This window comes from Sciurus carolinensis, chromosome 6, assembly GCF_902686445.1.
Source record: "Sciurus carolinensis chromosome 6, mSciCar1.2, whole genome shotgun sequence".
Classification (NCBI taxonomy): Eukaryota; Metazoa; Chordata; class Mammalia; order Rodentia; family Sciuridae; genus Sciurus; species Sciurus carolinensis.
This window is the reverse complement of record NC_062218.1, coordinates 159,236,940-159,260,174: the sequence shown is the minus strand read 5'-3', so window position 1 is coordinate 159,260,174 and position 23,235 is coordinate 159,236,940. Positions and strand designations below refer to the sequence as shown.

General features: G+C 40.8%; 1 protein-coding gene across 1 annotated transcript in view; it reads left to right on the top strand.

The window, feature by feature from the left end:
* Ubtd2 (ubiquitin domain containing 2) overlaps window positions 1–23,235 on the top strand; it is a 66,262-nt gene that overhangs the window by 37,307 nt on the left and 5,720 nt on the right. The window contains exon 2 of the mRNA XM_047557003.1: window positions 6,328–6,564. Coding sequence (XP_047412959.1) covers window positions 6,328–6,564 — 237 coding nt within the window. The remainder of the gene's footprint in view (window positions 1–6,327; window positions 6,565–23,235) is intronic.

Genomic DNA, 23,235 nt, shown 5'->3' with positions numbered 1-23,235 from the left:
GAGGAGTGTGACCAAAAGGACCCTGAGAAGAAGGTGGTTTCAGGCAGGTTTCTGAGAAGTAGTGAAGGTGGTGTGGTAGAGAAAAGAGGGTATTTTCTGGAATAAGATCATGTGCTTTTTTAAAAAAATTAGATTGCTTTATCAGTCTTTTGTTTCTCATGTGTTAACCATGGAAGAAAACCAAGTTCAGTTGGTTTCCTACAACTTAAAAGCAATTTGAGGAATAAAGGAAGAATGTTGCCTTTCTTTAAAATCAAAGTATGGAATTTGGTGAGCAGATTCCTAGACAACGTGCTCTCAGATGCACAGGAAGTGAATGGCAGTCATAGAATTGTTCTTTTTTAAATAAGGAAGGGACTTTGTGCTAAATTCTTAGAATGTCAGGTTCTGTCAGAAAGTATGAAAAGAAAAAAATATTTAGCTTGCGTATTTTTACAAAAGTGTTAAAAGATTTTTTTATTTCAACAGTACCTGCCAGTTTATTTTTAGTTACCCAACAAACCCTTGTTTAGGTACTCAACGAACACTTGTGGTTATCATCTACCACTTATTATTCTGTGCTTTACAGATATTAACTTACTCAGTCTTCATTTTTTAATGAGAGAATACTTTAAATACATTTGCTAAATGCACATTTTAAAATGTATTCTTTTTAGTTGAACATGACAGCGGGATGTATTTGACATATCACATTTATGTCATGGAGTATAACTTCCCATTCTTGTGGCTGTACATGATGGAGAGTTACGCTGGTCGTGTATTCATAGGAAAGTGATGTCCAATTCATTCTACTGTCTTTTCTATTCCCTTCCCCCTTCTGTTCCCCTCCACTCTGCCCTGTCCAGTCTGGTGAACCTCCCCATCCCCCACCCCCTTCCCCACACCTGCCTGTTGCAAGTTGGCATCTGCATATTAGAGAGAACATTCAGCCTTTGTTTTTTGGGGATTGGCTTATTTCACTTAGCATGATGGTCTCCAGTTCCATCCATTTACCTGCAATTGCCATAATTTCATTCTTCTTAATGTTTGAATAATATTCCATTGTGTGTATATGCCACATTTTCTTCATCCCTTCATCTGTTGAAGGGCACCTAGGCTGCTTCCATAGTTTAACTATCGTGAATTGAGCTGCTGTAACATTGATGTGACTGTGTCACTGTTGTATGCTGATTTTAAGTCCTTTGGATATATCCCAAGGAGTGGGATAGCTAGGTCAAATGGTGGGTCCATTACAGGTTTTCTGAGGAATCCCCACACTGCTTTCCCAGAGTGGCTGCACCAATTTGCAGTCCCACCACCAATGTATGAGTGTGCCTTTTCCCCCACATCCTTGCCAACAACTATTGTTACCTGTATTCTTGATAATTGCCATGCTGACTGGAAGGAGATGAAATCTCAGTGTAGTTTTTTTTTTTTTTTTTTTTTGCGATGCTGGGGATCGAACCCAGGACCTTGTGCTTGCAAGACAAGCACTCTACCAACTGAGCTATTTCCCCAGCCCTCAGTGTAGTTTTGTTTTAAAATGGTTTTTAGTTGCAGCTGGACACAGTATCTTTGTTTATTTTTTTAGGTGGTGCTGAGGGTTGAACCCAGTGCCCCACATGTGCACATGTGCAAGGCTCTGCCCCAGCCCCTCTCAGTGTAGTTTTTTTTTTTTTTTTTTTGGTTTTTTTTTGTTTTTTTTTTTTGGGTGCTGGGGATCGAACCCAGGGCCTTGTGCTTACCAGGCAAGCACTCTACCGACTGAGCTATCTCCCCAGCCCCTCTCAGTGTAGTTTTGACTTGCATTTCTCTAGTTGCTAGTGATGTTGAATATTTTTTCATGTATTTGTTGACTGATGGTATTTCTTCTTCTGTGAAGTGTCTGTAATGTTCCTTAGCCCATTTATTGATTGGATTATTATTATTATTATTTTTTTTTTTAGTGTTAAGTTTTTTGAGTTATTTGCGTATCTTGGAGATTAGCAGTCTATCTGGGAGATTAGCAGTCTATCTGAGGTGCAGGTGGCAAAGACTTTTTCCCATTTGACAGGCTCTTTCTTCATGTTCTTGAGTGTTTCCTTTGCTGTGAAGAAACTTTTTAGTTTGATGACATCCCATTTATTGGTTCTTGATTTTAATTCTGGAGCTTCAGGAGTCTTGTTGAGGAACTTGATTCCTAAGCCGACATGATAGAGATTTGGGCCTCCTTTTTCTTCTAGAAGACATAGGGTCTCTGTTCTAATGCCTAGGTCCTTGATCCACTTTGAGTTGAGTCTTGTGCAGGGAAAGTTATAGGGATCTAATTTCTTTTTCTTACATAAGGATTTCTGGTTTTCCCAGCACCATTTGTTGAAGAGACTGTCTTTTCTCCAATGTATATTTATGGCACCTTTGTCTAGTATGAGATAACTATTTTTGTGGGTTCGCCTCTGTGTCTTCTGTTATGTACCATTGATCTACACGTCTGTTTTGGTGCCAATACCATGCCGTTTTTGTTTTCTCTAGCTCGGTAGTATAATTTAAGGTCTAGTATTGTGATGCCTCCTGCTTCACTTTTCTTGCTGAGGATTGCTTTGGCTATTCTGGGCCTCTTTATTTTCCCAAGTGAATTTCATGACTGATTTTTCTATTTTTATGAAGAATGTCATTGGAACCTTAATAGGAATTGCTTTAAATCTGTATAACACTTCTGGTAGTATGGCCGTTTTGACGATATTAATTCTGCCTATCTAAGAATGTGGGAGATCTTTCCATCTTCTAAGGTCTTCATTTTTTTCTTTAGCGTTCTATAATTTTCAATGGAGAGGTCTTTCACCTCTCTTGTTAAATTGATTCCCAAATATTTTTAAAAAAATTTTGGGGGGGCTATTGTGAATGGGATAGTTTTCCTGATTTCTCTTTCAGTAAAATTCATTACTGATGTATAGGAATGCAATTGATTTATGGGTGCTAATTTTTGTATCCTGCTCCTATGAATTCTCTAAGTTTTCTAGTGGAGTTTTTTGGGTCTTCCAAATATAGAATCATGTTGTTGGCAAGTAGTGATAGTTGAATTCTTCTTTTCTTATTCATATTCCTTTAATTCCAGTTGCTTTGGCTAGAGTTTCTAGGAGTATGTTGAATAGAAGTGGTGAAAGAGGGCATCCCTGTCTTGTTCCAGTTTTAGAAGAAATTCAGTGCATATTTTTTCCAGTTATTGTTTAACAAAAGTATAGTATGCAGCAAACGTACTTATCTTAGTAACTTATTTAGTACAGTGTGAAACTCCCCTGCTGCGTGTCAGCCCCAAGGCCCGTGCAGGCAGAGCACTCACTTACACAAACGTGGAGCACTTTTTTTTTTTTTTTTTTTTTTTTTTTTTGCGGTGCTGGGGATTGAACCCAAGGCCTTAAGCTTGCAAGGCAAGCATTCTACCAACTGAGCTATATCCCCAACCCAGACGTGGAGCTTTTAGCCATATAGTGAAGATTCTCCACTAGTGTTTCACTAGAATAACCTGTACTGCAAAGATGTAAGCATTTTAATGACAGACCTTCTATAGGCAGGTAGTCCTTACGTTTATGATACCGGACCCTTGACAGAAGTAAAATGAACTCCACAGATTCTGTAAGGACCTGTTGTCTTTCTTTTGCAGAATGAGTGGGGAGCTTTGGATGCGTGTGGACGTGCATGCGCACTTGCAGTGGTGACCGTCCTGAGTAGCATCAGTGAACCATCTGTTCTTCTCATGGACTTATTAAGCCCAGTGCAGACAGGGAGGTGGAATAAAGTTCCTTCCCATCTGGAAGGGAAGTACTTCTACTTCTGACGTGTTTTCTACCTTTCTCATGAGGTCATTTTCTGTTGGGTTTCTCTAAATGAGGCCTCTTGCTGGATTTCAGGCACATGCAACTGTGCCCAGCTTGGGACCTCTTTAAGTTGTTTGAATTTTAGGTACTTTGATGTAGAGTTGTTGTTGTTTGCCTTTACGTTGAGATTCTCTCAAAAACAACAAAAACTCTAAGTTGTGCCTGTGGTACCTGTGATACATGAGGGTAGGTAGTTCTCCACACTGCTCAGGTGGACCTGAAACTTTGTTCAGATAGATAGTTGGCTGAGTACCTGCTTCCTGGGCCCTCTCTCCTACTTCCTGCTGCATAGCTAATAGTGTTGTCTAGGAACTGTTCGTAACTCATCCTAAGGATAATGTAGTAGACAAGAAATTTTACCTTTGCATTTCACCTTGGTGGATTGTGGGTGAGAGATAATTATTGGATGTATTTGGCACCTCTTGGAGAGAGTTCTGCTCTGTCTGCCTTGTCAGTGTTATTTGGAAATGCAGGGGACAGTCATTAATATAGCTTGTGGTTTCACATTTGAACAATCCCAACAGGCACATCTGTAGTGTCACTGTGGTAGTCACTCAGCACACACTTGTGATTGAATAGGGAGGCACAGAGTGTTTCCAGCTCTGTGCTCTGTGGGTGCTGTTCCGGCTCTCCCCACACCCCTTCACAGCTCACCTGTTTTCATTGCACTAAGACAAGTTAAAGGGCCAGAAGGTATTGGGAGTCAATGCTGGGAACAGTTGGGGTGGTCTGCCTCCCTGAGGCAAAGTGACAAAGGAAGCCTGACATGGTGTTCTGCCTGGAGATGAGTGACCAGATTGGATGAGGAGGACTTGGTGTGATCCAGGCATCAAACCAAACACTCTGCCCTGTTAGTTGGTCCTGTCGTCTGGGCATAGCACCTGGGTAGGGTGGAGAGACTGTTTGGGAGCTGGAGTCCTTTTATGTTCTGTTACGTATACCTTGGGGTGGCCTGGGCCAGTGGGGGAGTGCTTCCTTTCATGGATGCTTTAGAACCATTTTGAGAGTAATTTCTTTAAAATTGGTGTTCTTCCTACAATTAAATGTAGAACATTGAATTTTGACACATCCCTCTCTCCTTCCCACCCTGTCAGTTACTTCCCACCCACTCTTCCCCAGCACTACCTTTCACCAGGCTTCAATTTTCTCCTCACATCTTTCCCATCTATCAGATGTTTACTGCTGGCAGTGTATAAGCCTGCAGAGCCCCAGGTGAGAGGAGCCTGTGGAAACGTATGGGCTCTGGAAAGCAGGGCATGGGTCACACGCTGGGTGAGAAGCTGCCCCCATGGTGCTCACGCCGAGGGAGCGGATGCGCCTGTCCGGACTCCCCTGGCGACCCCCGTGCTCCTGTGGTTGGACACCACCTTTGTACTCACAGTTGCACCCAAAAAAGGAAAGTGTTGATGCTACCTCTGCCCCCCCTTCTAGATTAGCTCTTCCTTGAGTTTAGTAGAAAGTCGCTTCTTTGGAGTCCAGAGAGGAGAATGCTAGCGAAGTGTTCCTCTGATCAGTTGTTTCTTGGGTCTGCTGGTCAGGCCATTTCTTTGGACACTGAAAAATAGTCTTTTGCCTCTTTGGATTTTCTCAGTTCCTTCTTCCTGATTTTATATAGCCAAAGGTTCTGAAATACAAGCCACTTGCCATTCAGTTTTCCCTACATATCTTGTATCCCTGTTATGACATCCCTTGAGTCTTTCATAGCCTGTCATTATAGTCAATGAAATACTTATTATCTAGGCAGGATTATTTTTTTTTTAAATGAACCGACTAACCTGTTTTTTTTTTTTGTTGTTGTTGTTGTTGTTTTACATCAGGGATTAAACCCAGGAGTGCTTAACCAGTGAGCCACATCCTCAACCCTTTTTATTTTATATTTTGAGACGGGGTCTCCCCAAGTTGCTGAGACTGGCATGGAATGTTTGATTTTTTCTGCCTCTGCCTTCTGATTAGATTAGCTGCAATTATAGGCATGCACCACTACGTTCAGCTTTTATTTTTTTAGAGGAGGTTTAAATTCACAGCAGAATTAAAAGGTACAGCAAGTTCCCATATTTCCCTGCCTTAGCACATACAGAGAGAGCTTCATTACCAGCCCTCTCATTAGAGTGGTCCATTCGTTCCACTTGTAATGCTTTTAATCATCCTTCAAGAAGGGCACGCCAAGTGGAGGAAGGCTTCTAACTTATCACTGCAAGTTTTGTGTGGCGCTATCTCTTGTTTCCATTTGCTGTTTTCTTTTAAAATGAATTAGGGGAATTTCAGAGCACAGAAATTAGCTAGTAGGCAAATTCCTAACTATGATTTTTGGTGAAAGAATTCAGAAGAGGAATGACCAGGTCACTTTTCTTGTAGAAAAACAGTATCTTTTGTAATTTTGTTTGTGTGGTTGATTGGTTTTGGGTTTTTAGCAGTGTTGGAGATTCAACCCCTGCCATTGAGTTATACCACCAGCCCCTGATTTGGTTGTGATGTCAATTTTTTATTTTTCTTTCAGTTGCTCTTGGTCGTAACCAGCCTTTGAAAAAGGAGAAACCAAAATGGAAAAGCGATTATCCTATGACAGATGGACAACTGCGCAGCAAGAGGGATGAATTTTGGGACACTGCACCAGCTTTTGAAGGCCGGAAAGAGATTTGGGATGCCTTGAAGGCTGCTGCACACGCTTTTGAGAGCAACGATCATGAACTGGCACAAGCAATCATTGATGGTGCAAACATTACCTTACCACACGGTAGGCCTGGTGCTCCTGAAGGACAGGGGACGAAGCAGTTCGTTCCTAGTAGGAGAGACTGAGTGGGAGGAAGCTTTTGTTTTTCTTGCTATGCATTATTCTAACTTTTTTTTTTTTTTAATGTAGCAAGGAATAGCATTCCATTCTTTCAGCTGGATACTTACTTTGTACATTTTTATGTTGTTTAAATATTTCCTTATCTCAGAAAAGAGAACACCTGATAATCTCTGTTTTCTGGTTTATGTGGAACTTAATTTTCTAGACCCCTTCTCTCCCACCCTGCCCTCGCCATTCCTCAGCCCACCTACAGGAGCCTCTGCTTTACTGCCTCCTTCTGCACGGTCGAGTCTGGATCAGGTTTTAGAAGGTGGAGAGACTCACCAGAGACCCCGTTGTCATTGCACTTTGTCCTTGCCCCCACTTTTAGCATAATGAGCAGATTTAAACTTTGGAGTGGGTCTCACATTTTCTTACAGATTTCCTATGATTGTTAACATTGAGCATTATTGGAAACTTTCCTCCTTTGCTTCAGAATGTGACTCTTAAGGACAGCTTTAAGTGTTTCCAGGGGTATGTGCATGCCAGGCCCAAGCACATGCTCTTGTTTGGTCTCCTTGATTAGAATACATTAAATAAGTTTGAAGTTGTCTTGGATGTTGATGTCAATTTTGTATTCTTTGTTCTTTTGATTTTTTTATTAGTACTTTTTTTCTCTCTCTAGTTTTTCAAGTTAACTTTTTTCTGAGTTGTCTCTTGCAGACCCACTTGGTAGATTACCAGCTTGCCTCGCTTTCTGTTTATTATTACACCTTCAGTGTTTGTGCCCATGTATCTGCACTTTTAGAGGACTGATGCTGTTCATTATTTAATCATCTGCTTTACGGCCTCTGACTCTGTGTCAGATAAATGGTGTTTAACTTACTGTCCTTGCCAGCTTTCCAAATCTCCATTAATTTACTAATTAATCGTGCTTCCAGGAAACTTCCTTTCTTATAACTGTCTGTTCTTTGTTATGAAAGCTTGTTAGTTCCTAATACTTACCATAAAAATGATCCCTCCTTTTATTTGCAGAGTTTGTAATGGAATGCCATTTGAGTCTGACTCTTTAGTTCTTCTTTTCCTGGAGAATCTGTAAATCTACCTCTTCTGTGATTGGGGATTAAGAGGTGGTGGACATCATCTGACTCCGTTTCCCTTTTTTGGTTCTGTGATTATTGTCTTCAGCTTCTCCCCTTATGTAATATAAAGGCCACAGACAGTTTCATCGTCATTCTCTTTTTGGTGCTGACATCCTGTGTTTTCCAGGTAGAGTACATGTTTGTGTAGGCCTGCAGGTTGGGGGAAGAAGAGTCACGTGTATGTGGCTGTCTTCATTTAGAAGCCTGAGATCCAGAACCTTGGAACTTGAAATACATGACTTTATACTTATGTTTCCTGTGAGGATCTCTGTGGTGTGTTTCATGACCTTGTTTAAAGGTTCCTGAAAGCAAAGTAGCTCTGTTTCCTGTAAGGCAGGTCTCATGCATGTCATATTGGATGTGGGCTTGGATACCTGGTTTTGCCTTGTCTGTGGGAACTGCCAAGAAAGATAATGTTGCTGGCAGCCCAACCAACCAACAGATACAGGAAAAGTGTTCTTGGAAATTTGAGAATGTTGGATGAGTCTCTATTCCCTCTCTCTGCTTAAAGAATATTTTCTGTGCAAGCATGAAAGACTCAAGCTGATGTCTGAGCTTTCCTCTTTTAAAGCTCTGTGATAACTTTCTGGGTATTGATACTATTGTCTTGAATTATCTTGATTGAATTCCTATGTTCATCGCTTAAACTTATCAATAATGCTTCTTGGAGGGCTGGGATTGTGGCTCAGTGGTGGAGCATGTGTGAGTCACTGGGTTCGATCCTCAGCACCACGAAAAATAAATGAAATAAAAGTATTGTGTGTCTATCTGCAACTTAAAAAAAAAATCTTTAAAAAAATAACATTTCTTGGGTGGACCTTTTAATTACATTCTTTATACTCTTCAACTCATCATCAGTTTATAAACGAGCATTATATGCTTTACCTGTACCTGCTCGGAGGTGTTGCTAAGATTCTGTTCTGTGTTATTATACTTTTAAACTTTTACTTTGGGTACCTTGTTGTTACCCCTTCAGGTCCCCCAGATACTTCATATTTTGAGTGATTGCACAGACTTTGATTATTGTCTAGCTCAGGTTTTGATATCACATCTGGTGATATCACTTCTGCTTGAACTCAGTTACAGCTGTGTACTTTGGACAAATGACTTCTTTTCTGTATGCCACATTTCCCTCCTACGTAATAGCTGGAAAGCAGCTGTCTACTTCATGGTGTGGTGATGTTGCTTCAGTGTGCCTATAAATCACCACAGTGCTGGGTTTCCAAACAGCACTTAGTAGTGAAGTAGCGGCAGTATTCCCAGCTACTTGGAGGTTGAAGCAGGAAGTTTGCAAGTTCAAGACCAGCCCGGACAACTTAGCAAGTTCCTGCCTCAAAATAAAGTACAAAGGGCTGAGCATGTGACTTAGAGGTAGAGCACTTGCCTGGTGTGTGTAAGGCCTTGGGTTCAATCACTGATACTGCTCCCCCCACCAAAATAAAAAATTACTTAATAATCAGTGGCACTAATGACTTATTTCCTGAACTCTGATGTTTAATGAGTAAATTCCCTGCACCAACATCTTTTTTTCTTTCTTTCTTTCTTTTTTTTTTTGGTACCAGGAATTGAACCCAGGGGTGCTTAAACACTGAGGAGCCACATCCTCAGCCCTTTTTTATTTAGAGATGGGGTCTCACTGAGTTGCTTAGGGCCTTGCTAAATTGCTGAGGCTGACTTGGAACTCATGATCCCCCTGCTTCAGCCTCCCAAGCTGCTGGGATTAAAGGCGTGCGATACTGTACCCAGCCTGTGCACCAAAATCTTGAATTTTAGATTTTGGTCTATTTTTGAATTGCATTATCTACTTGTAACATCTTCCTTTGGCTTTTAGGGCAATCTATCCTTCAGCATATCTCTAATGGAATATTGAAACTGGGTGGATTCAGTAGCAAAAGTAGTAATAAGTTTATTATCTGGACAGCAAAGCAGTGAGGACTTGGGTCAGTACCCCCGTAGCTGGTCACCTCCATCCTGCTTCTCTCATTGTTTCCTGTGTCGAGAGTGTTGAGCAGATTGCAGATTGACCATCTGTACAGATCCTGGGACAACTCTTCTAAACTCTGTCCAATCATATCTCTCCCCCCCACCCTCTCTCTTCCCCTCTCTCTCCCCCCATCCCTTCCCCTTATCTTCTTTTACTTCTTCTTCCTCTTTACCCTCCTCTTCCTCCTCCTCATCTTCCTCTTCCTTATCCCTTTTGTCTTCCCCATGATCTTTCTCTTGTCCCAGTTTATTCATACTTTTATCTTCCCAACAGGACTTAAGAAGTTCTTGAAAATACATGAAAGTGTTTGTCATTATTGTGTCTTGTTATGTTGTGTGGTTGTCTTATTTCAGTGTGTGCTCACAATAAGCAAGGACTGTGCTTCTTCATTTAGCCACTTTAGAATATATCAGTGTCATGTACATAAACATTATGTATTGATGGCCTTTTTTTTTTTTAAGACCTTCTTTTCTGAGTTATTTTTCAAGGAAGCAGAAAAAAAAACTTTCTTGAGTCATGTTTCTTCCTCTTTTCCCCCTCTTTTTTCCTCCCCTTTATGTGGTTCCCTTGGTAGTTATGTCCATGTCTCATTCTAGTCCGCAGGGCCATGTTCATTTATATTCCTGCCTTGTCTAAGAACAAAATAATCTACACTTTTAAAGTATCTTCCTCTGTCAGTATCAGTGGTTAGTTTTATCTACTGTCAAATGACAGTAGGAAGGGTTGAAAGAGTGTGGACTGCTGAGCAGCTGGGCATTTCCTGCATAGCCACATACATTCACTTTGGAAGCTGACTTGATGGAGGCCGGTATAGACCTGGTGCTGTGGGAGAAGCTCCCCAGGGGATGGTGGTCCCTGCTCTTCTTTCCTCCCGCCTCCTTGTCTTCTAAGAGCTTTTTTTTTTTTTTTTTTTCATGATTTGCACAGGATATTTTTACTGATTGTCCAACATTTCTTAAAGAGTTGGTTTCTCCTTTTTCATTGTTTGCCTTTTTTCCACTACCTAGAAGTCTTAAAAACATTCTTGATATAGTATTTTACCTGTGAAACCAGGTTATTTACCCAAATTAGCATAAATGTGGTTTAAGAAAACAACAGGTGCTTATTATTTTCATTTTTCAGTTTGGTAATAATGACTATTTTAAATATTAAAAAGATTATTCAGATACAGTATCTTATAAATACTTAGTGGTTTATTTTTTTTAATTTTTCAATCGTAGGTGGACACAATACTTTTTACTTATTTTTATGTGGTGCTAAGGATCGAACCCAGTACCTCACATGTGCTAGGCGAGCACTCTACCACTGAGCCACAACCTCAGCCCCACACTTAGTGGTTTTTATAATTATTATATAGAAGACACACAAGGACTTAAAAACTTGCCTACTCCATTCCATGCCTTCTACTCTTCTAGAAAGATGATTGTTTCTTTAGCATCTCCTTACATTCAGAGTAAGGGTATTTTTTCTAACATGCTGTATCTCAGGTTGGTCAGGTGTAGATGCTCCCCTCTGCTTTGTGGAGTAGGTGGGATCGGCAGTCCACTCTGGCTCAAACTCACTTTTCTGTTTGGAAACAAATTTAAGACTGTTTGCTCAACATTGTACTTTTTGTAGCTAAACATTGCAGTTCTTCCATTTGGCTTTGAAGATCTATTTGTTTTGTCCTTTTTCATGCTTAGAGATAGAAAAAGGGAATTCTTGAAGGTTTCGAGTTTTTACCTGTCTCCTCACAGAGGTGGTTATATGTGTGGGAAAGGAGAATTTATGTTTTGGTTTTTGTTTTCCCTAGTCTTCCTTATCTCCACATATATTAAATGGAAGCAGATTAAATTATGTATAATGGATTTTTTTTTAAACTAAGGAACTTAACAAAAAGCATTTCATTTTAAAAGTTTTATTTATTTATATTTAACACATGAGAAACAAGACTAATAAAATATAACTCATTTTAAAATAAATATTTAATTCTCATGTCTGAAATTATCACCCATAACAATCCCCATTTTACACGGTTGGAAAACTGAAGCAGAGAGGTTGTCCCACTTTTCTAAGGCATAAGGCATGTAATTGTTTGTTTTTGTACTGTGTTTTGACCCCTGGGGTGCTTTACCATTAAGCTTTATCCCCAGCCCTTAATTTTTTTTATTTTGAGACAGGATCTCAAGTTGCCTGGGCTAACCTGGAATTTGTGATTCTCCTGCCCCAGCCTTCTGAGTGTCTAGAATTATGAGCATGTATCCCCATGCCTGACTGGGAACTTAGATTGGAACTCAGATCTGAGAGTACTTTAAGTAGCTTAACATGCCTCCCTCGCGTGTTATTTTATCCCTGTGTTGTGTATGGTCTTGCACAAGCCATCCTCAGTGTTCAGCCCACGCCTGGTGTTCCAGGCCCTCATGAACTGGGTAGGATACTTTTCAGATGGCATACTTCTAGTTATGTGTAGGCCTTTCTGTTTCTGTTAGCCTTAATGTCTGAGGCCCATTAAGAAGCAGACCAAGAACTATGGTTGCTTTAAAGATCTCTAAAAGAATCTGTCACTTAGCTGGGCATAGTGGCACATCCCTATAACCCAGCTACTTGGGAGTCTGAGGATCGCAAGTTCAAGGCCAGCGTGGGTGATTTACTGAGACTTTTTTTCTTCAAAATAAAACCAAAAGGCCTGGAGTGCTTGCCTAGATTGTGTGAGGACTCTTGAGTTCAATCCCTAGTTCCAGGGGAGAAAAAGAATTTGTCATTTAACACACTTAATCAATAAACTAATTCACCAGCATGAGAAAGGAATGACATGAGGATATCGTACTTATGCTGGAGATGGGAGATTTTTGCCAGCCTGTTGTAATGTTTGGAAATGAAATAGGGCCTTAATAAAGGATCTGATGACTGATTAATCATAAATGTTATATCATTTTCCTCTCTTTTCAGACAAAAATGGTTTAGAGTTATAAAATTTAAAAGTATCTACTCCTCTGCTGCTGTCATCCTTTTTCTTCAATTAGAGCAATAAAGTCTGAAAATAATGGAGGTGGGCGTCTGTCCCTGAGTCAGTAGGCTCGTGTCTGAAGATCTCCTTTCTCTGACATTCTGGGGGTGGGGGCAGGGAAGCAAGATTCCTGGCGTGGTCCCAAGGAGTGTGCTCCACCAGCCACTACTCCCGTAGAGCCAGGTCAGCTTCAAATAGACCACCTTGAGCAGGGTCTTCTGCACTGCCTCTCTGCCCACTTAAAAGAGATGAAACCCTGAAACTGAGATTAAGTGTCCCCTATAGGAATGTGGCAGAATTTGGCACAGGTGTTTAATCATGGCTTGACTATTATGACTTGAGCAATTTGAATAAGTGTCTGCGTTCCAGATGAGATATTAGGCTTGGTTCCTCCGAGATAGGGTCTCAGCTAAGTTGCTGAGCCTGGCCTTGGACTTGAAATCCTCTTGCCTCAGCCTCCCAAGTTGCTGGGATTATTGGTGCACACCATCATGCCACCTGAGTACCATCATCTTGCTGATCATATTGGTGCTAGGAAATAGTTAAGCCTTTTGCTTCTCCAAAAACCTAACTACAGACAGAACTTGATGTAATTCCCAAGATACTGTTGCTTGAGAGGACCTGTAATTTGCCAGCATCCCTGTAGTCCTGAGGTAAAGGATAGTTTCCTGGTTTTACAGTGCTGGGGATCAAACTCAGAGCCTTGTGCCTGCTGGGCCGCTGGGCTACCTCCCCAGCCCTGAAGCATCATTTTGGTGTTCCTTGCTGTTATTGTGGTTCATGAAGTGTGAAGCAGTGGACTCAAACCTTGATTGTTGGTGGCACTGATGTGGGCAAGTTCTCCCCATAAGTCTGATTCTGAGATTTAAAACTTGTGTGAGAAGAGAACCAACATTTTTGAGTGTTTTCTGTGGATTTATTACATGTACTGTGCAGCTTTACATGTGTTTTATTTAACCCTGACTGTAGCCTTGTACAGTAGCTACTGTAATCCTTGAGGAGGGGAACTTGGCACAACCCAGCTGAGGCTCCGTATTCCGAGTTGGTACCATCAGCTCCAAAGCCGCAGCTCCTTTCCCGAGCTCTCGCGCTTCGCCCAGTCTCTTGTACCCCAGCAGGCGGAAGTGTGCTCGGCCTGTGCCTCTGCCTCTTCTTCCTTTTCTTTTTCTGTCTTCTAAATGTTCTCATCCTTAGCTCATCCACTCACTGAGGTGCTGAAACCTCCCTTCCTTTGTCATCAGAGTTTCGATTATTGTAGAAAAGTGCAAACCTGGGTCAGTCTGAAATGGCACGTCGGGAGTGAAGTCGTCCTTTCCCACTGGCTTTCGAGGAGATCTTGGAGGATCACCTCGCCCCCACCCGACTCATTTGCGAAGGGCAGTTGTCCCCATCACATTGCCTGTGTGCGCTAAGTATTTAATTTTTTAAGCTTTTTTGAGGTATATTGCGTATGCTAAGCAGCTCTTATTTAAAATATGCAGTTTAATCAACTCGGACACGAATATACCAAGAAACCGTCACCATAACTGAGATAACGCATCCTTGGGCAGACACTGATTCTTAACTTTAGCACACCTGTTCATGTCTCAAGTGGAAATTGTGTGTTGGGGGAGGCGAGGGAGGCAGGAAAGGAGAGAGGGAGAGAGGCTGTGAATGGAACCCAGGGCCCCACACACGCTAGGCAAGTTCTCTACCTCTGAGCCACACCCCCAGTCACTTAAGCAGTAACACTTTTAACACTGGGCCACACTCTAACAGGAAGGCATAGAGGAATAAGCAGTAAGGCCTCTTAATCTTAAAAACTCTTAAAAACACATCTTTCTTTTCAGCCTGAAGGGTTGCTTAAGAGAGTACAGCATTAGATTTGATTGCATTTCTTCAAGCTATTTTTATTTGGCATTTAATTTAGTTTTATCTTTATAATTATCTAGCAAAATATTTTGAAGCCTAATTAAAAGCAGCCACAGAAAACAGTTGAACAAAGGAAATAGAGCATCTGAGCCAATCATCTGCATGAAAGATAAATAAAAACATCTTCAAAAAATGAAGTATGAAATCAGAACGGAAGGTGGAGACTTGGCAGCGTTTTGCCCACCATGGGGAGCCTCCAGGGCTTCCTGACCTGGGGAGATGGTGCCCTGGCAGCGATTTATCCTGATGGCCATCTGTCTGTGCCAGGACTCAAGTCCTGTGATGGGTTTATGAGAAGAAAAAAAAAAGAAAGAAAGAAAAACAAAAAAGCCAGGGTTGGAGGGCTGGGGTGTAGCTCAGTGGTGGAACATGCCTAGCATGCACGAGGCCTGGGTTCAAATCCCAGCACCCAAAGGGGTTCGGGGGATTGTCATTCCACAGAGGACAAGAGGTGAGGAACGCAGGTGAGCCTGACTGGAACCTGGCCAGTGAAGAATTGCTGAAGGAGCTGTGCCTTCAGTGGCCAGCTGAATCAGTGAAGTGCTGATTACAACCTTCATTAATTGCAAATGCAGGCATGGCTAAAAGCAGTTTTGGAAAGGTAAAAAATCCCCCATAATCCACTTTTAGAGTAGTTTCTTCTGTTTTGCCTTTAAGAACATGGGGTTTCTTTCACCAAACCTCTCTACCTTGAGATGACGGCAGCATCGTGTCCACGTTGTCACCACGCGTGGCATGCCCGTGCCACTGAAACTTCACTGAAACCATGTCTTTTGAACTGATGTTAGGGTCCTGGTCTTTGACTTCCTGTGAGCGGTCGCTGACCTCGCTGGCAGGTGTGGGCCAGGTGCTGCACTGCATTCTGCACTGTGGGTTCCCCCAGCCTTGTGATCCACTTCCGTTTTTCCTCCCATTTGTACTTTGTCTATATTTTCCTCCAGGTTCTTTTCTTTTTTCTCATTAACCTTATCACTAGCCTACCAAGCTCTGAACTCATCTTTTTTGGGGGGGCTGGGGAGGCCCGTACTGAGGATTGAACTCAGGGCCACTCAATCACTGAGCCACATCCCCAGCTCTATTTTGTATTTTTATTTAGAGACAGGTCTTACTGAGTTGCTTAGGGCCTCCCTAAGTTGCTGAGACTGGCTTTGAACTCACCATCCTCCTGCCTCAGCCTCCCAAGCCACTGGGATTATAGGCGTGCACCACCATACCCAGCTTGAACTCCTCTTTATGTTATCACTAAGTTCACCTCTTCAGGAATCTCATTATTTCACTCTGTCACTTAACTAGCTGTGGGAACCTGGACAAAAGTTCCTTCTTTTTCAGTTTTCTTTCCTATAAAATGGGTGTGATAAACTTACCTCGGCAGAGTTAGAGCTAAGAAGCACTCTTAAGTGTTTGCTCCTATGTTTAAACTTGTGCATTGAGGATTACTGCTCTCTGAACTTTTACTCCTTCCCTGTTCTTCTTCACTTACCTACCGGTAATTCAACTGAAGTGTTTAACTGAACCTGAAGTAAATAAAACCAAAGCAGACAATCTTATACCCCTAAATCTTCCATTTTTCTTTCTCTTGAATTTCCTAGGTGATTTTTCTGTTTTGCTTTCCATCAAATCTAACATATAATTGGGTCCTGCCAGTTACCACTGATTTTTCTCAGGTCAGTTTCTCTACATGAGCACAGTCAGGTGATCAGGGTGGCAGGCCCCTCTGCCTCCACTCAGCCAGTCCCCCTCGTGGGTGGTGAAGTGACCTGCAGGCTTCATCCGAGGTCCCAGCACATCTTCAGATATAGTAGGCACTGGGTGTTTGTCGAGGGAGTGTCTCTTGCACCTGTGTCCCACCTCCAATAGTTTTTTCTTTCTTTTTTAAAATATTTTTAGTTGTAGATGGACCCAATACCTTTCTTTTATTTATTTGTATGGTTGCTAAGGATCAAGCCCAGTGTGGCACGAGCGCCAGCAAGTACTCCACCACTGGGCTCCAGCTCCCGCCCTCAGAAGTTCCTGCATCAGTGAGTCTAAACTCCTGGCCCTCGCTCTCAGGTTTTCTCTCTTGCTTCCTATTTAGTAATTTCTCATCACCGAGTCCATATTCAACTTCAGCCAGGTTTGACGACTTGGTATCCATGCCCTACTTACCTTGTAGTTCCTTACTTCTTTGTCATTCTTGTTTCTTGAGTGTCTTTGAAGTCGTGCCCAGAACGTAGAATTTCTCCTTACTGACTTTACTGACTCCGGCCACTCTCCGTTCTGTGATATTTCAGCATCCATGTTTGATTTTTTAGAATTATCAATTAGTACTTAACCTGTGGTGGGTATGTTGTGTCTTTTTGCCTTGATTAGAGGCTTCTGTGAGTTGGGGACAGTGTTGACCACCTCGCCGCCTTTTGTAGGTGCCAGTGACTTGCCTTGTGTGTTCCATAAATGTCTGTGCAGCAACTCTGGGAAATGAGGGTTATTTTCTACTGATCCTTATTAGGTCCTAAAGAGGTCGTGCATTGGAAATCACTACTAGCCAGAGCGGTTTTGCCTCTGGTGAAGAGGTTGGGGGCCGTTAAATGGTGGAGGATTGGGAGTATGTTGTTCAAGAGTCTGGCCAAAAATGGATCAGCCTGCTCTCATAGGGAATTCTGAGGTGATATTCACCCGTGGGCTATAATGTAAACAAATGTTATTTTTACTGGTGCTTTATGATCCCAGATACTTAATTTGGAAAGAGGGTAACCCATAAAACTATACCCTTAAGATGAAATTAAACCTTATTTGAATGATTTATTTATTTGTGTTATTTTTTTTAAATAAAGCTTTTTTTTTTCCAGAGTGGTTTTAGATTCATAGCCAAATTATACAGAAGGGCTGAAGATTTCCTTTGTATCTCCAACCCTACACATGCATAGCCTTCCTCATTATCAGCCTCTGCAACCAGAATGGAGTATTTGTTGCAACTGATGAATCTGCATTGAGGTACATCATTAGAATCCAGAGTCCATAGTTTCCATCAGGGGTCACTCTTATGTCGCACACTCCATGGGTTTGGTTGGATTGATGATGACTTCTGTCCGCCATCAGTAGCACCCTAAGGAGTAGTTTTGCTGCTCTAAGACTCCTCTCTTTGACCTGTTCATTCCTCCCTCCATCCTATCCCCTGGCAGTTGTCGATCTTTTTATTATCGCTATAGTTTTGCCATTTCCAGAACATCAGATACTTAGAATTAGATTTAATAGTGTACAAACCGACTTCCTGCAATCAATATTGGGCACTGAGTTGCCCCTGTGTCTTTCATGGTGTGGTAGCTCATTTTCCTTTTAGTGCTGAGTGAAGTTCCGTTGTCTGGATGTACTGTGCCACCGTTTATCCACTCACCTGCAGAATTTTGGCAGTTATGAATAAAGCTTCTATAAACACCCATGGAGGTTTTTGTGTGTGGTGTGTTTCTTAATGGCCAGGTCATTTAGTAAGTGGGTTCAGTTTTCAAAGTGGCAGTTCTGTCCTGCATTCCCACCATCAGGGGCAGTTCTTAACTGCTCTGCACCCTCACCAGCATTTACTGTGGTCAGTGTCCTGGGTTTGGCCATTCTAGGAGGTGTGTAGTGGTATCTCCTTGTTCAAATTTGCGTTTCCCTGATGTGTGGAGCATCTTTATCATAAGCTTATTTTCCATTTGTATATCTATGAAGGGTCTATTAATGTTTTCAGTTCATTTTTTAAAATCAAATTGTTTTCTTACTGTTTCATTTTGAGAGTTTTGTATTTGTTTTACACAATGACGGTCCTGTGCCATATAGGTATTTTGCAAATATTTCTCCCAGTCTATGGCTCATATTTTTAAATTACTTTATTTATGTATTTATTTTTGGACAATGTCTTTTGCAGAGTAGAAATTTTTAGTTTCAGTGAATACCAGTTTATGATTTCTATCATGGATTGTGCATTTGATGTCCTAATAGATCACTGCCAAACCCAACATCTTCTAAATTTTCTCCTGTGGTATCTTGTAAGAATTTTAGTTTTGTATTTTACCTTTAGGTCTGTGATCCCATTCGGGTTATTTTTTTGTAAAGGGTGTTAAGTCTGTAGAGATTTTTTTGGGGGGGGCGGGGCATGTAGATGGTTATTTGTTCCTTTACTATTTGTTGAAAATATTGTCTTTTCTCCACTCTATTTCTTTATCAAGACCATGATGGTGCACACCTGTAATCCCAGCAATCTGGGAGGCTGAGGCAGAAGGATCACAAGTTCAAGACCAGACTTAGCAACTTAGCAAACATTTAAAAATAAAATGTTTGGGGAATTACTCCCTAGTAAAATGCTCCTCAGTCCAGTCCCCAGTACCCACACCTCCAAAAAATAACCTAGTTGACTTGTATTCGTGTGAGCTGTTTGTTTCTGGGTTCATTCATTCTGTTCCATTGATCTTCTTTAATCAATGCCATCCTGTCTTGAAGACGATAGGTTTATAATAAATCTTAAAGTCAGGCAGTGTGTGTCTTCCACCTTCACCTTTCACCTTCAATGTCGTATGGATTATTCGGGATCTTTTACCTCTCCATGTTAACTTTAGAGACAATTTGTCAGTATTCGTACAACAGCTTGCTGTGATTTCCAGTAGGGTTCCTTTGAATGTTTAGACCAAGTTGGGAAGAGCCGACATTTTGATGGTGGTGTCTTCCTCTCCATGAACATGGGCTCTCAATTTATTGATTCTTTGATTTGTTTCATCCAAATTCTGTCATTTTCTTCTAGCTATTTTGTTAGATTCATACCTAAATGTTTCATCTGGGGGACACTAATGTAAATGGTTTGTTTCTGATTCTAGATTCCACGTGTTCATTGCCAGTATGTAATGGAGCAGCTGACCTTTGCTTGTGGACCTTGCATCCTGCAACTTTGATGGGATCTCTTACTAGTGCTGGGAGCAGTTCTGATGTTTCAGGTTCTCTACATGATGATTAGATCATCTGCAAACACCATTTTATTCCTTCCTCCTCAGTCTCTATATTTTTTATTTCCTTTTCTTATTGCATTAACTAGGATCTCCAGTATGTGTTTAAAATAGCAGTGAGAGGGGGTGTCCTTGCCTTACTCCCATTCTTAATGGGAAAGCTCTGAATTTCTTGCTTTTAAGTGTGATAACTAGGGTTTTTCAAGGTCTTCATCAGGTTGAGGAAGTTCCCCTCTTTTCCTTTTACTCAGTTTTTTGTCATGCATAGGTATTGGGTCTTGTCGGGTGCAGCTGCATCTGTCGATGTGATCGTGTAGTTTTTCTTGTTTGGTGTGTGTGTTGGCCTTCCATGACCGTGGCAGAATACCTGAGAAATGCAGCTTACGGGAGGAAAGTTTTCTTTTGGCTCACGATTTCAGAGGTCTCGGTCCACAGTCATTGAGCCCATGGCTGTGGTTGTGTGGAGGGCAAAGCACTCACCTTGCTGCTGCAGGAGGTAGGAGGAGAAGGGACTGGGGAGTCTGTACCCATCCAGGGCACCCCCTACACCAGCTGGGCCTCATGTCCTCAAGAGTCACCACCTCCCAGGAGCACTTCAGCTGGGGACCAAGACTCCACTGGGCTTAGAGGACATGCCAGATCCAAGCTATAACAGGCCACTGTTATGGGCTGTGTTACTTGGGTTTGGAATGTTGAACCCATCTTGAACACCTGGGATGAATTCTGGTCGGTATTGGTGTATAATTCTTTTTATAGTGTGGTATTTGATCTGCTGGGTTTGTTGTTGTGGTTGTTGCTGAGGATTATCATCTGTATTCATAAGAGAGATTATTCTGTGATTTTCTTGTAATGTTTTTCTCTGCTTTGGGTATTAAGATAATGCTGGCCTCATGGAATGAGTTAGGAAATATTTCTTATTCTGTCTTCTGAAAGGGATTATAGAGAATTTTTTACTTAAATGTTCAGTAGAATTTGCCAGTGAATCCACCTGAAACTGGTGCTTTCTGCTTTGGAAGGCTGTTAATTATTGATTGAATTAATTATCGATTGAATTAATTATTGATTGAATTTAATATAAGCCTGTTGAGATTGTTCTTGTGCATTTTAGCACAAGGAATTGGTTCATTTCACTTAAATTATCAAATTTGTATAGGGTTGTTCAAAGTATTCTTTATTATCCTTTTAATGTCCATAGATCTTAGTTATGTCCCCTTATCATTTCTTTTTTTTTTTTTTTGCGGTGCTGGCAAGCACTCTACCGACTGAGCTATCTCCCCAGCCCCCCCTCATCATTTCTAATATTAGTATTTTGCATCCTCTCATTTCTTGGTTAACCCAGTGAGAGGCTTACCAGTTATTGATGTTTTCATGTAATCAGCTTGTGGTTTTGTTGATTTTTCTCCATTGATTTCTGAATTTCAATTTCATTGATTTCTATTCAATTTTTTTTTCCTGCTTAACTTTAAATTTATTTATTTTTTAAAATATTTTTTTAAGTTGTAGATGGACTTACTCATTTTTTTTTTTTTTAATGTGGTGCTGAGGATTGAACCCAGTGCCTCAAACATGTGAGGCAAGTCCTCTACCACTACCACTGAGCCACAGTCCCAGCCCCTTAACTTTAGATTCAGTTTGCTCTTTTATAGTTCCTAAGGTGGAAGCTTAGGAGATTGGCTTTAGACTTTTTTTTTCCAGGGATTGATGCCAGGAGTGCTTAACTAACATTGAACCACATCCCCAGCACCCCACCCCACTTTTTTTTTTTTTTTTTTTTTTTTAATTTAGAGACAGGTTCTCACTAAGTTGCTTAGGGCCAGCCTTAAACTTGCAATCCTCCTGCTTCAGTCTCCCCAGTCACTGAGATTACAGGGATGTACTACTGTGTCCAGCTAGATCTTTTTTTCTTTTCTAACATATGTGTTATAAATTTCCCTAAGTTGTGCTTTCATTTAATTCAAAATATTTTATTAATTTCTCTTGAGATTTCTCCTTTGTGTGTTATTTAGAAACGTATTGCTTAATATCCATGAATTTTGATTTCTAGTTTATGGTCTGAGAGCCAGTTTTGTCTGCTTTCTGCTCCTTTAAGTTTGTTAAGAGATGTTTTATAACTTAGACTATTGGTGATTGTTCCATGTGAGCTTGAAGAATATATATTTTGCTGTTGGATGAAATAGTTTATGTGTCCATTATATCCAATTGATTAGTGGCGGTGTTGAGTTTGTCTGGTTTTCTGCCTAGTAGATGTCTGTTTCTCATTGAGGAGGGGACTTATAAAGACTCCAGGTACAGTAGAGGGCTCATCTCTTTTCCTTGCAGTATTACCAGTTTTTGCCTCGCATATTGTGATGCTCTGTTGTTAAGGATTATTACCATATCTTGAAGAACTCCCTTACTTTGAAGTCTACGCCACCTGAAATTAATAGAGCTACTCCCACTTGTGTTTGACTAATGTTAGCATGGTATATTTTTCTCCTGCTTTTCCTTCCGATCCATTCTATTTATTTGGTATATTTGTATCACTAGGGTTTAATGTCAGTGGTCGGGTTAATATCTTCTATGTCTGTTACTGTTGGTTGTCCTTGTTCTTATTCCCATTTTTGTCTTCCATTCCTTTTCTCCCTTTTTTGATTTTAGTTGAGTAATTTGGTAATTCCATCATCTCTCCTTTCTTAGCATATCAGGTATACTCCTTTTACATTTTTAGTGGTTGTTCAAGAATTTGCAAACTAGCCAAGTTCACTTTCGTATAACACTATACTGCTCTACAGGTAGTGTAATCTTAATTCCTTATATCCCTGGTATCCTTGATTTCATTAATTTCAGGTATATAAATTTATATATAAATACATAAATAAGCATACATGATTGTATACACTGTTGCTTTGAACACATTTTTATGCTAGATCAATTATAAATAAGAAAAATAAAAGTTCTTACTTTGCCTTCACTTGTTCCTTCTCCAGTGTTCTTCCTTTCTTTATATGGATCTGAGTTTTTTACCTTGATCATTTATTCTAAGAACTTCCTTTAACGTTTCTTGAAAAGCAGATCTATTGGAAACATTTTCTCAGTTTTTGTTTAAGATTATCCTAGAGAACCTTTTCTTTGTTTTTGAAGGTTCATTTCACAGGATACAGAATTCTAGGGTGGTAGTTGTTTTCTCTCAATGCTTTAAATTTCAGTCCATTCATTTCTTGTATGCATGGTTTCTGAAAGTCAGATGTAATTTTTCCCCCTCTATCTTTCTGTCTGCTTTTCTTTCTTTTCTATGGGTAAGGTTTGTTTTCCACATCTGGCTTCTGCAGGAATTTATCTTTGATTTTCTATAGTTTTCTATAGAAAATGATAAATTTCTAAGTGTAGTTTTTTTGACATTTACGTTGTTTGATGTTCTCTGAGCTTCCTGGATCTGTGCTTCAGTGTCTGAGGATGATTTGGGGAAATTCTCCATTGTAATTGTTTGAAATATCTCCTCTGTTTTTTTCTTCTCCTGGTATCCCATTGTATATGAATTATAACTTGTGTAACTGTCCCCCAGTTTTTGGATATTCGGTGTGGGTGGGGTCCCCCTGCCCAGTCTTTGTTCCTCTCTTTGCTCTGCCATTTTAAGTTTCCACTGGGATACCTCCTTCAACTCTGCAAATCCTTCTTGTGCAAGTC